The following is a 12,665-nucleotide window of genomic DNA, read 5'->3' as shown; positions in this document are numbered from 1 at the left end:
TAAAATCTTTAAAAAAAAAAAAAAATGCAACCGTAGGGACACTTGGGTGGCTAGATCAACAACCCACTCCCAAGATTAGGAACTGAGGCCAACGTCACATCTCCTGAATTACTTGAGCCTCGTCCTCTGGTCAAGCCTCAGTACACGTGGGAAATGGACAAGGCAGGCAAGGCAGGTGTCCCTGCCATGACTTGTAGACCAGGCTGTTGTGTCACCCTTCCTGAGGCCAGGGTAAGGTTTTTTTTTACTGCCTTCCCCACCCAATTAAGGTTCAACACTTTCTCTTCACACTGCATGAGAATTCACTGCGATTTTCTGGGTCATCGGAGGGCTCTGGGTGTCCTGAAACCTCCACCACCCCTCCCACTGGAGCTGCAGGAAAATGCCCTCCTGCTTAACCACACCCATGAAGCCTCGAGGTACCATCATTAAAGCCTGGCCGATGTCCTACCCATCCCTGTGTGAGGAACCTTCCTAATGCAATCTGGCATCATTTCTTCCTCCTGCTCTGGGATGCTCTCCACAGAACAGCAGCAGCCAAATCCCCTCATGATTCCCGAGAGAAGAGCTCCGTTACTGCTGCTGTCCGAACCAGGAAATCGAGGTCCTCCTTGTAACCACTTTATTTTTTTTAAAGATTATTTATTTATTTATTTGACAGAGAGAGAAATCACAAGTAGACAGAGAGACAGGGGGCGGGGGGGGGGGGAAGCAGACTCTTCACTGAGCAGAGAGCCCAATGTGGGGCTCAATCCCAGGACCCTGAGATCGTGACCCAAGCGAAAGGCAGAGACTTAACCACTCAGCCACCAAGGCGCCCCATACTTTATTTTATGAGGTCCTCCCCTCTGGAAATCTTAACTGCAACTGGAATCTAATTGACTCCTTAAATAAATGCAATCTATTTTAGCTCCTCTCCCAGGTCAACGTTCTTTCTTGGTCTTGCATTTAGGGCATTTAAATGTCCAGGATTTCTAATTGTCAACTGTGAGTTTATTAAAAGTTGTTGTGTACAAAGATAGCAGCTTTAAGGGATGCTAATGTCCAGAAAGGCTTGAAAAGGTCCTGGGGGAGGGAAGTTCTCTTTATCACTTCTAATTCTTAAGTATTTGGTACGCAGCAGACACTTAGGGTGTCCAGGTACAGAATGGATGGACGTGCCACTTCTCTCCTGAATTCTGCCACCCAAAGCAGTAAAACTTTCCTGCTCTCCCCACCTGCCTGCGACTCCACCACAGCACCAAAACATCATCCTCTTACCTGCAAGGCTTTCTTCCTACAAGACTGTAAACGATCTTCGATCTTCGAAGCTAGAGACCATGGCACGCCCACCTCTGAACTCTCAGTGACTGACACTGCAAAAGCATACTCCCACGTTTGATGAGAAGGGAATGGCTGTCTCTGGGACTCTTACTCTGTCTTCCACAAACACAGCAAGTGAATCTGGCAGCTCGGTTAAAGCACCAGGAGTGAAGTGCAGAGATGTCCTGTTCACCAAGGACCCCCGCACTTGGGGTCAGAATTGCAGTGGGGAGGGGGCACATCTAGGGCTTACACCGTGGCTCCCAAACAAACATGCTAGAACATCACACCATGCCTCCTATGTAGCTTTTTTTTTTTTTTAAAGATTTTATTTATTTATTTGGCAGAGACAGAGATCACAAGCAGGCAGAGAGGCAGGCAGAGGGAGAGAGGGAAGCAGGCTCCCTGCTGATGCGGGGCTCCATCCCACGACCCTGGCATCATGACCTGTGCCGAAGGCTTTTAACTGACCGAGACACCCAGGCACCCTAATTCAACTACTTTTTAATCAATACAGAATGTAAAAGAGCAATGCAATGACAAAAAGAGTCGTTTCTTCAGGAAAAAAAATGGAGAGAAGAGAAATGAAAGGAGACCTTGTTTAACCTTGACTCTTCCCCATTTCACTTTTGCAGATGGAGAGTTCTAGGCCACCCTGGGCACACGTGAGTCGGTGGAAAAGAGATACTTCCCTTTACCCAGCCAAGTGCAGCCCTGCCACTTCTTCTGTTCTCAACAGAGGTCATGCAGAGTGAGCGGAGTACCTGAAGGGAGCAGGCTGAGGAAATAGGGATTTTTTACAGGTTCTCTCACTATCCTGACTCCCATGGAGAAAACAGAAATGAGATTTTCCCCTGAAACAACCCTATCTTTAAGGGAGGCAATTCCATTGATCCTGAGATTAGCAGTGGTTTTGCCATCTGACTCTCTGCTGACCTTTTGCTTTTATTTTATTATTTATTTATTTATTTATTTGCTTGTCAGAGAGAGAGAGAGAAATCACAAGTAGGCAGAGAGAGAGGGAGAAGCAGGCTCCCCACCCAGCAGAGAGCCCAATGCGGGGCTCGATCCCAGGAACCTGACATCATGACCTGAGCAGAAGGCAGATGCTCAACCCACTGAGCCACCCAGGGGGCCCAACCTTTTGCTTTCAAAGAAACAGTTTACAGGTTGTAAGAAAAGAGGGAATAAAAATCTAGAAATGACACAGGAAAGGCACTGAAGCATGTCTTCCTTTTTGTAAGACTGAGCGACATTTCCAGATTGTTCAGAGGAACACAAACACGAAGTCATAACTTGAGGGCAGCTTTGGAGGCGAGAAAAAGTTGCGACATTACTGAGTTTGAATAAAATTGATGTAAGCGTTATGAAATTTAAAACGTGGATGTAATGTTAGAATGACAGACACTCTAGGGAGCGAAACAAGATGAAAGCACAGAGATCTGTATATAGATATGTAAATGCAAAAACAGGTTGCTTCTAGAAGTTTCTCAAATATATCATTCATTAAACCAAATCCAGTGTTCTTGTGCCTGCTCTCCTGTTCCTGGACCTGGCTGCTTGTCCTCACGTCTCTGCACTTGCGTCATCCCCCGCCTCTCCTACCCGAAGCCTTCCCGGTCTGCCAGGAGTGGCCCCCACCCTCGTGGAGTGGCTAGGAAAGCCTGTCCTAGGTCCCTAGAACAAACACCAAGTAAATGTGCCCCCCCCAACTGAAAACCACTCAGGTGTCATGGCATTGAGGCATTCAATGAGTCCTCCTATCCCTCTCCACCTCACCTTTTCTATCTTAAAGTCTTTTTGTGTTCTTAAAACACACACACACACAGAGAAACCCAAAAATGTGTGTTATTATAAAAAATTTTAAACATTAGCAAAAGTAGAGTACATAGTAGAATAAGCTCCTTACCCATCACGCAGCTTTGATACATAGCAACACACGACTAATCTTGTTTCCTCCACACCTCCACGTACTTTTCCCCAAGTGGATTATTTTAAAGCAAATTCTCCAGACAGCCTACCATCTCACCTAAAAATACTTCGGTAAATTTCCTTAAAAGATAACAGACTCTTAAAAAGAATATCACTATTGTCACCCCTAAAACTTTTGGTTACTTTATTTCTTAATATCCTTAAATAAAGAGACAGTGTTTAAATGACTCCAGTGATTTCCTTTCTTTTTTTTTTTTTTAAGATTTTATTTATTTATTTGACAGACGGAGATCACAAAAAGACAGAGAGGCAGGCAGAGAGAGGGGGAAGCAGGCTCCCCACTGAGCAGAGAGCCTGATGCGGGGCTCCATCCCAGGACCCTGGGATCATGACCCGAGCCGAAGGCAAAAGCTTTAACCCAATGAGCCACCCAGGCGCCCCAACTCCAATGATTTCAAGTGTGTGTGTGTGTGTGTGTGTGTGTGTGTGTGTGTATGTATTTGCTATTGGTTTGTTTGAATTGGGATCCAAATATGGTCCACGTGTTGGATCTGGGACTCTGCCTCTCCAATGTCTCTTTTAATCCGTACCCATCTTAACTTGCATTGTTCCACAAGGCTCCAGCCCAAACCCGCGTTGCATTTTCCCACCTACGAGGTGCTGAATATGCTGGACTCAGTACCTCGGGCGTGCTCGGCCTCCACACTCGAACACCACTCATGTTCCCCTACACTCTGCCTCTCCTGCGCACAAGCCACCTCCTACAGCACTTGATGTCTGGGGCATCTGCTCTTTCCTCCTCTGTAGTCAGCTCAAGTGTTACTTCTCCCCCCTACAGTCTTCTGGAAGGTGCATTTATCTGATTTATCTTCATAACCTTCATAACACCTTGCACTTGGCCATGGTTTGGTAAGTAAATCTGTAAATGCTCGATTTACAAATGATACAAATGGAAAAGTGAAGGACGGTGGCAGTCTGCCACACATCTTCATCGTCCCTCCGCTTCCCCTCATCCACTCACAACTGAGGTAGCTGTCGCTTAACCTGTCTGTTGGGGTCATAAAACAGCCTCCTGGCCCAGAAGTCATACCACACAATACAAAAATAAAAGTGGCGGGGCGCCTGGGTGGCTCAGTGGGTTAAGCCTCTGCCTTTGGCTCTGGTCATGAGATCGAGCCCCATGTCGTGCTCTCTGCTCAGCAGGGAGCCTGCTTCCCTTCCTCTCTCTCTGCCTGCCTCTCTGCCTACTTGTGATCTCTGCCTGTCAAATGAATAAACAAAATCTTAAAAAAAAAAAAAAAAAACCTTTATAAAAAATAAAAAATTAAAAGTGGCTCCTTCAACACCCTCAAAAGCCTTGTGTCTTTTAGACACATATTAGTCCTTCGAAGATCGACACTAACATGATGACAGTGCTCCCCACAGACAAGATTTAGTCGTTTCCACAAGAAACCATTCGAATTCATCCATGAGACCCCAAAACACTCTAACATCTTAGGACTGTCAGGACTCAAAGGGAATCTCCCCTTTTGTCTGTTTATTCCTGTGATCCACAAACGTTTACTGACCTCCAAGTAAATGCCACACACATGAGGAATGCCAAATGGGAAATGACGACAGTCCTGAGTATGACAGGGGAGATAAAACCCAGGACAAAATTTCCAGCATTCACAGGTCCCTGGAAATGGTAAGGCCCAAGAAGCAACCAGGGGCATTTCGTGGAGGAACTGGACATTTGAGCTGAGTCCACTCTCTGGAAAACCTGAAAGCACTAAACCATTTGCCCTTCTCTTTTGCACAAGGAGTTGCAGGTGGGAAGGAGAAACTAATGCGCTAGACGCGCTTCATTTTTCTCTCAGACAGCAGTCACTCACAACCCCACTCCCTGCCCGTTTCTTCGCTTCGGTCCCGGCCAAGGCCACAGACTCAAGGACAGAAAGGACATCTCCTTTTCAAAACTAGAACAAGTCTTATAACCCAAAAAGTATGTCAGGAAATATGGTGTCAAAGTCCTTAAAGGTCCTTTGAAAGAATATCCTTTGACAGAACCCAGCTTTCCAACAGACATGAAGATCCAGCTCCCTACGGGAGGAGAACTCAAGTAGCTCACCCAGGGACCCAGACCACCACGGCTTGGAGGGAAAGATCTGCTTCATTCTGCTTGAGGAAATCCCCCCAAACCACAGCACTTGTGAGTTCTCGTCCGGGAAGCAGTCAACCTGTTCTTAAAAAGGCGTAGCTGCTTAAGTCTACACAAACCACTCTTACAGAGTACCTATTTGGAATACCTGTAAAATGTCTGTAACAGAACCTGACAGTTTTCACCAATTGTCGCAGTAATGTAAAACTTTAAGTGCTCAAGCTCAGGCCAGGATGAAATATTTGTTATTTGACAACTATAAGATAGCACTTAAGGGGTTTTGGGCCCCAGGACATTGGCAAAAATCAGAAACACTAATGCCAGACAGTTGGGCTGCCTCCTAAGACTTACCAAGTAAGTCTTTTAGTCACAGTGGTGGTAGGAGTCCCTCCCCTAGGGCAAGAAAAGGTTAAAGGCTTGTGCACACACACATTTAAGAGACACTCTACCAAGTTTAAAAATATATTTAAGAATATATTTAATTCACTCTCCTCCAAGTAGTTAATAGAATAATCTTAAAATTCTGTTATAAAATAATCTTAAAATTCTATTCTAGAATACCCACATGTAAATCATTTAATAAAAAGGCAGCTTCTGTCCACTAGACTGACGTAATTTTTTCCATTAGATATGATTCTGTCACATTTGTTCAGCAACCACCTTCAGAAGCAAACGCTAACTGTCGCAAAGAGACAATCGTGATGCTCTTTAAGAAACTGCATGGAAACACAAAAGCAAGGTACAGAGATTCACAGAGTCATAGCAGGGTTTCTTAAAAGACCTTCCACATCACCATTGAAGAAAACCCAACAGGAACCATGCCACAGGGACTGATAATCTACTTAAGAGGAGAATTTGTCTTCCATTTACTTTCACTCATCAGACATCATAGAGATGTAGCTGTGTGCCAGACACTGTGCTAAACTCAAGAGACAAGGATCACACACATGCAGTCAATGTGCTGATGGGTTGAGTTTGGCCCCTACCATTCTCTTCCTGCTGATTTAAAAGCCAGGAAATCTCACATCAACATCCAGATATCTGGCTTCTTTAAAAGAGAGAGAGAGAGAGATTGCAACATGGGCCCAGGATCCCTTGACTAACAACTTTCAACAGCAGCGTAGAAGCAACTGACCCTATAGCAAAGACCCTACACACTTCCTAGTTTGCCACAGTCTCCACCGTGCCCTACTATTACCCCAACAACACACCCAGAGGCCCACTCATTTATGTCCCTTTTGGGCCCTGAGGTACTTGGGTTTGCCACTCCCACTCTAGAGAAAAAAAGAGAGGGGATAAAAATGACCCCTGGCTGAAGAAGCTCAGAGTCTAGTAAAGTCGGTAGACAGGATGAATTACAACATGGTATGTTATAAACTACAGCAGAGGAATAAGCAGGGAGCTACCAAAACCCTATGGAAGGGTGCCACTAACCCCACCGAGAGGAGGGAGGTACCCAGTCACCATCACAGAGGAAAGGACACTTGGGGAGGGTCTTAAGGGATGAGAAGATGGTCAGGCAGAAAATTGGAAGGAAGTCAGTCCACATGTGCACAGAGTTGAAAGGACTAAAATAATATGGAGTTTTCTGGAGACAGGGTTAGGCAGAGAAAGGACCTACTACACTAACAATTTTGAACTTATGTCTGGGGCAATGGTGAGCCAAGAGAGCTTTTGGGCAAAGGCTGACATGATCAGATTTGTCCTTTCAGGAAAAGATGCCAAAAACCTTGTAGAAAATGACCTGGGGCAAAGCTGGCATGCACCCCTTTGGATGCTACAGGGAACCCCTTTGTGTGGGTTTCCAGGTGCTCAGAAACCCTATGTTCTCTGCCCACGACAGGCATCTTGGTGAACTCACCTGTTACTTCTTTCACAGACCGGTACGGGTCAATGAAGTTATCTTTCTTGAACAGACATAATGAAAATGCTGTAAATTAACATCCAGTACTGACCTTTGGAAGGGTAAAAATGCAACAGGCAAGGTTTCTACAGATTATCTCCGTTCCACTCAACTACCCTGCTTCCCTTTCCCACTTCCAGTGTCTCTGAGAGGACACAGAAGCTTCTAACAAAACCCCTTGCCTCCCAGGTGTGGCACAAGCTTAACTATCCTTATATTTAAATCACTACAAACATGCCCCAAACCCCCTCCTCAAATACCCTTCATTATCACCCATGTTAACTTAAGCTTTGATGCAAGGTCTGGATTTGGTGAACACACGCCGGGTTCAAAGAAGAATCATCTGACTCAGTAGCCTCCTAGCATGTCCCCCAAGAAACAACAGCCCAGAAAAGCCTGGAGTGAGGACACCAGGCGGCTGCCCAGAAAGAACTGAAGATGGGAAAACACACACATATCCTCTCAAAGCAACAAAAAATTAAATCAGTTTCCATCTTCTCCCCCAAACTAAAGCATATCTCAAAAAAAGCAAAAGAACAAAACAAAACAAGAACCAAAAAAACAAAAACTAAGGCAAATCACCGAGAAGAGCTTTAAAAAAACAGTCTCGGTTATAACAACCCCAAACAGACTATTTCCCAGACTTTTTATTGTTATAACAAACAAAACCATCTTTCACTTCTTGTCATTTGCAATTACCATGCCGTAATTGAAAACCAGTGAATCACTATGGAACTTCGGGGAGGGGGGGGGGCCTACTCCCTCAGAGCTGTTGCTGTCACCGTCACAGAATGACACAGCAACAACATCAAGAGTTCTTTCCTCACATCTCTAACCTGTGTGTTGCAAAGACTCTAAAAACTTCATGCTCTGTCATTTCTCTCGTTCCTTTAAGACGGCATGGTATTTCGGAGCATTTTCCCCTTCAAAAGACCTCAACATAATTTTTCAATCTATTCGCAGGAGCCAAGAATTCAATTAAGAGAAAAATTATCTTGCGAGGGTTTGGACAATTCAGCCCATTAACCCTCATGGAACTCTGCTGAGAAAAGAACCTGAACCGTGCAACGGGAGGCGTCCCGTGTCAAAAGGAACCGGCCAAGGCAGGGACAGAGATGGAGTCCAGAAATCTGGGCCCAGCCTGCCACCCTGCCCCATTAGCAAAGCCACACAGTGCCCTGGGTCGCTGACCCTGAGGCGCAGCCGGAGGGGTCCAGCTCTGGGTTCTGCGAGAGGCTGGCGCATGGGCCTCCAAATCTCACCTCAAGTGAAAGCATCACCCATGTAACAATTTTTGGATTCACAGACTCAAGATGGTCAACAGCAGCCCTGCCAAGCTCTGTTTCCATGATCTGATGAAACTGAGCTTCACTGTGTAATGGAAAATGACTGGCACGGGTGTGGGCGAGGTGGTCTTGCCCCTTCGTCTGTCCCCAAGCCGATGCCCGGGGTCCGGCCAGACCTGGCATGGTGCCTCACCTTGGTGGCTTCTTCGACGCTCTCCCTCAGGGCCTGCAGCTCTGCGTCATACTGCTCCTTCAGCTTGTCCATCTCCAGGTCGTGGCTGGAGACCTCTTCCTTCAGGGCTCCCTTCAGGGCGGTGAGCTCCCGCTCCCGCTTCCTCAAGAGCTCCTCCTGCTCCTCCTTGGCGATGAGCAGATCCTGAAGATCCTGTTTTGCCTGTAGGAGTTCCTGGAGAGAGGAAGCACGGAAGGGGAGGTGAGGATTAAACCTCTTCGCTGAGGGCCATGCAGGTCCTCCCCAGCCTGGGCTGCCCTACTCCCTAGCCATCCTCCGACTCTCTCCTCCCCACACCACCCACCACTCTGGACCATCGCCCCCTCTCCCTTTCACTCCTTTGAGGCCATCATGCCCTCGATTTGTCTGTAATGGCTTTTTTGAGTTTGATTTAATTTGAGAGAGAAAAAGGGAAAATGATTCCATTTTCATTATTTTGAAGGGGCACGTCTGCCTTCTCCACCTCCTTTCCTTCCTGTGCAGTGAAAGGTCTGTCGCCCTTGCAGTCCATGGGCTTTTGCGTGCTGTCGCTTCAGTGGGGGCCATGCTGACGGGCCGGCCTCCCTGCCTCCACACCACCCCTGGGACCCACGGTCCTGGGACTGGGGCTGACTCCGCCCCTTCTCCCCCTGTCCCACTCCCTGCTCTGAGCAGGTGCAACACTCCCATCTTCTCCTTAACTGCCAAGAGTTTCCGAAGAAAGTCACAAAACTGGGGCAACAAGTTCCACTACAAATCACATTAGCTAAACCCAAGTGTGTCCTACCAGAAGCTCAGCATTCCTTTTACTTCACCATCTTTGTTCCAGACCCACTGAGCTCTTGTCAAGCCCCAGACACCCTCTCTTCCCGCGGGCGGGGACTCCAACACAGCTGCCTCAGCTCCCTCGGCACCCGGGCTCTCCTGTGCACGCCAGGCCCTCTCCACCCACAGCCACTTCACGCACACATAGCTGCCTCTCGCCAGCCTGCTCCAAGGCTTTCCTCCATCAGTAATTTTTTTAAAAGATGTTTATTTATTCATTAGACAGAGAGAGATGCAGCGAGAGAGGGAACACAAGCAGGGGGAGTGGGAGAGGGAGAAGCAGGCTTCCTGCCGAGCAGGGAGCCCCACGCAGGGCTCGATCCCAGGACCCTGGGATCATGACCTGAGCTGAAGGCAGCTCAACTGACTGAGCCACCCAGGCGCCCCCATCAGTGATCTTTCTTCTGTCATTCTGTTCTCCTCTGTTTCTTGGATCTATGTCCTTTTCCTCAGGGCATAAGAATCCCCTGGGTCAAAGGCAACAAAACAAAACAAAAACAAGCTTTTCCATGAAACTTCCTGAAACTGTAATTTCTGTTCACTATACTTCTTGACCACCGAGTCACTCCTCCATCTCTTGCTATATGGCTTTGGATCCTATTGCACTAAGACTGTCCCCCAAGGTCATAGTGACCTCTTAATCACCACATCCAGGCTTCATCCCAGTCCCCATTCTTCTCGACCCTTCTTTGACCCAACCCCCCTCCATCCCGTCTCCTTAAAATTCTCTTTGGCATTGCAGTTCAAAGACAGTCCATGCTCTTCCCTCAGGCTGCTGCTTCTACCACAATTTCTTCTGGCTTTTCTCTCTTTCTTCCCAAAAGCTAAGATGATCCCTAAGAATGCAACTTGCATTCTTTTTTCTTTTTTGGCAAGCTCATCTATGTTTCCCCCAACTATTAATGCTAAGCAAGTAAGTCCCAAACCTTTACCTCTGACTCCTGCCTGAGTTCAGACCTGCACTTGCGGCGACCTGCCAGACACATCCATCTGGATGTCCCTTGGGCACCTCAGGCTCAGGAGGTTTATATTTTTCAGTGAATTCATCGAGTTCTTTCTTTTCCTCCTCCTCTGTTCATTATTCTTATAAATGGCATCACCTGCTTGAGCTTGGAAGCATCCATGACCTCTCTTGCCTTTGTCCTTGTCCTTAACCACTCAAAAGTTCTTTAACATCTTAGATCCTTTCCCTCACCTCCCTGGTGGAGGCTCTCTCACCACCCACCTGCTTCCCGCGTCCAGCCACTCAGCTGGGGCCCCTATGACATTATCCACACGCATTCCCTCGTCTCATGGGCCCTTCTTCCCTCTCAGTCCCGCCTCTCTCTGCCTCTCAGAAAAATCTCTGAAGACATAGATCCAGCAGGACCTCCTCCAAGAAGTCTTCCTTGACTGCCCCTCCTGATATCCTTCTCACTTTAGCTGGACGTCTCAGAACACGTAATTCTTTTACCTTGCAGTCCATACAGACTCTTTTCTTTTCTACCCTGCTAGACTACAGCCCCTTGAAAGGATATTGATCTGATCATATTTTTGGTGCACGGATCAAAGATATCGGGAATGTGTCTGTTCTGAGTATAAGTGAACTAACATGTGCAATACGCAGAAGTCTGCAGATAACAGAATTCTAAACAAGTGTCTTTTTTTCACAGGACGCACACATCCTGTGCTCTTAGAGCTCCCGTGGAATCAGAGGAACGGCTGCCACCTGGGGACCCGAGGCCTCAGAGATGAGAAACTTTCCATTCCAGGAGTATGTGACTCGTGAGGGGATGAAAATATAACTGGCAATGGAATCTCTTTCCTTTTCTCTAGGATATGCACATCTTTGAACCAGGGGAACCCCCACAGTCCCAGGGAAGAACCACGCTGCAGAGACCAAGACTTCACCCTTCCAGAAACTCGCAGGCAGGCACTGATGGGAGTTGGTGAAATGCCGAGGGACTCATTCAGGTCACTACAGTAATTTGAGTGCCTCTGAAGCACCAAGCACAGAACACATGAGCCAGTCTTAGGAAAACAGAGCCCGTCCTTAGATTTGTCAAAGGGGGACATCCTGGTTGGTGTGAGGCTGACGGCCCCTCCTCCAGGAGGACCAGAGATGCCTCCATCACTGTTGTTACCGGCTACCCCTGCAGGTCTTCCTGGGCCTTCTGCCAGCCTCTCCGTAGAGTCCCTGTGATTCTAACCCCTGTTTCCTGCTCTTACTCTCACACATTTCTCAGTTGTTTTGATGATAAGGCAGTTCCTCTTCCCACACTTATCTTTTCCAGAATATAGCTGTGCTTTGTGTCGCCTTTTGTGGAGTGTCACCAGCGCATGTCAAGAACCGAGGTTTTCACAGTCTGTTTGACACCAACGTGCTGTTATCTGTGGTTGCGGCTGTCGCCTGGGCAGCCCGTGTTGTACAGATCCCATCAGATTACACCACACTGTATCATTTAGCAGCCCTTGGAAGTTGTCCAGGGTACAGACCAAAGGCAGGAGAGATTTCAAAAACCTTACTTCACCACCTCAGCAGCCTTACTGCCAATCATCTCAAAAATATAAATTTCAAAACACAAGTAACTGTCCATCGGAGATGAGCATGTCTCTCTAGGGACACCAATCAGAGAAAACAAAGGGAGATCTTGGCCAGTCAGAATCAGCACTTTCAAAACCTCTATGCATCCAGGCTCGCTGCAGATACAAAACGATCCGGGAGATAAAAACCAAATGAATGTGTATGTGTGTATGTGGGCAGGGAGGGGCTGCAAATTTGACTGTGCCTGGTATGCAGTAACATAAAAAGAATTGTGCTAAGCATTTCCAAAACTCCTAGGAGTTTTGGAACTCCTATGAATATTCAAGGCGATTAACAGTATTCTCATTCTTAAATGGAAAACAAAACAAAAAACCTAGAGCTCTGAGAAACTAACATGACTAGGACCACACAGCTCACACGTGCAAGTCTGGGACACACTGGAGACCGCTGCCCTTCTCTTTACCATGCAGCCCCTGTGGGCCTAACAACAAGCCTACACACTCAAGGAGGAGAGAGGCAAACAATTACACCGTGCTTGCTCC

At 47.1% G+C, this 12,665-nt stretch overlaps 1 protein-coding gene and 1 long non-coding RNA gene across 3 annotated transcripts in view; one reads left to right on the top strand and one right to left on the bottom strand.

The window, feature by feature from the left end:
• Positions 1–12,665, top strand: part of LOC131835857 (uncharacterized) — a 253,951-nt gene that overhangs the window by 77,603 nt on the left and 163,683 nt on the right. The gene's annotated exons all lie outside the window — the stretch shown is intronic.
• CGNL1 (cingulin like 1) overlaps positions 1–12,665 on the bottom strand; it is a 162,143-nt gene that overhangs the window by 71,518 nt on the left and 77,960 nt on the right. For both annotated transcript variants that reach the window (XM_059180605.1, XM_059180604.1), the window contains one exon: positions 8,757–8,969. In XM_059180605.1, coding sequence (XP_059036588.1) covers positions 8,757–8,969 — 213 coding nt within the window. The remainder of the gene's footprint in view (positions 1–8,756; positions 8,970–12,665) is intronic.

The sequence above is a fragment of the Mustela lutreola genome, chromosome 7 (genome assembly GCF_030435805.1).
Source record: "Mustela lutreola isolate mMusLut2 chromosome 7, mMusLut2.pri, whole genome shotgun sequence".
NCBI lineage: Eukaryota > Metazoa > Chordata > Mammalia > Carnivora > Mustelidae > Mustela > Mustela lutreola.
This window is presented reverse-complemented; position numbering and strand designations above follow the sequence as displayed.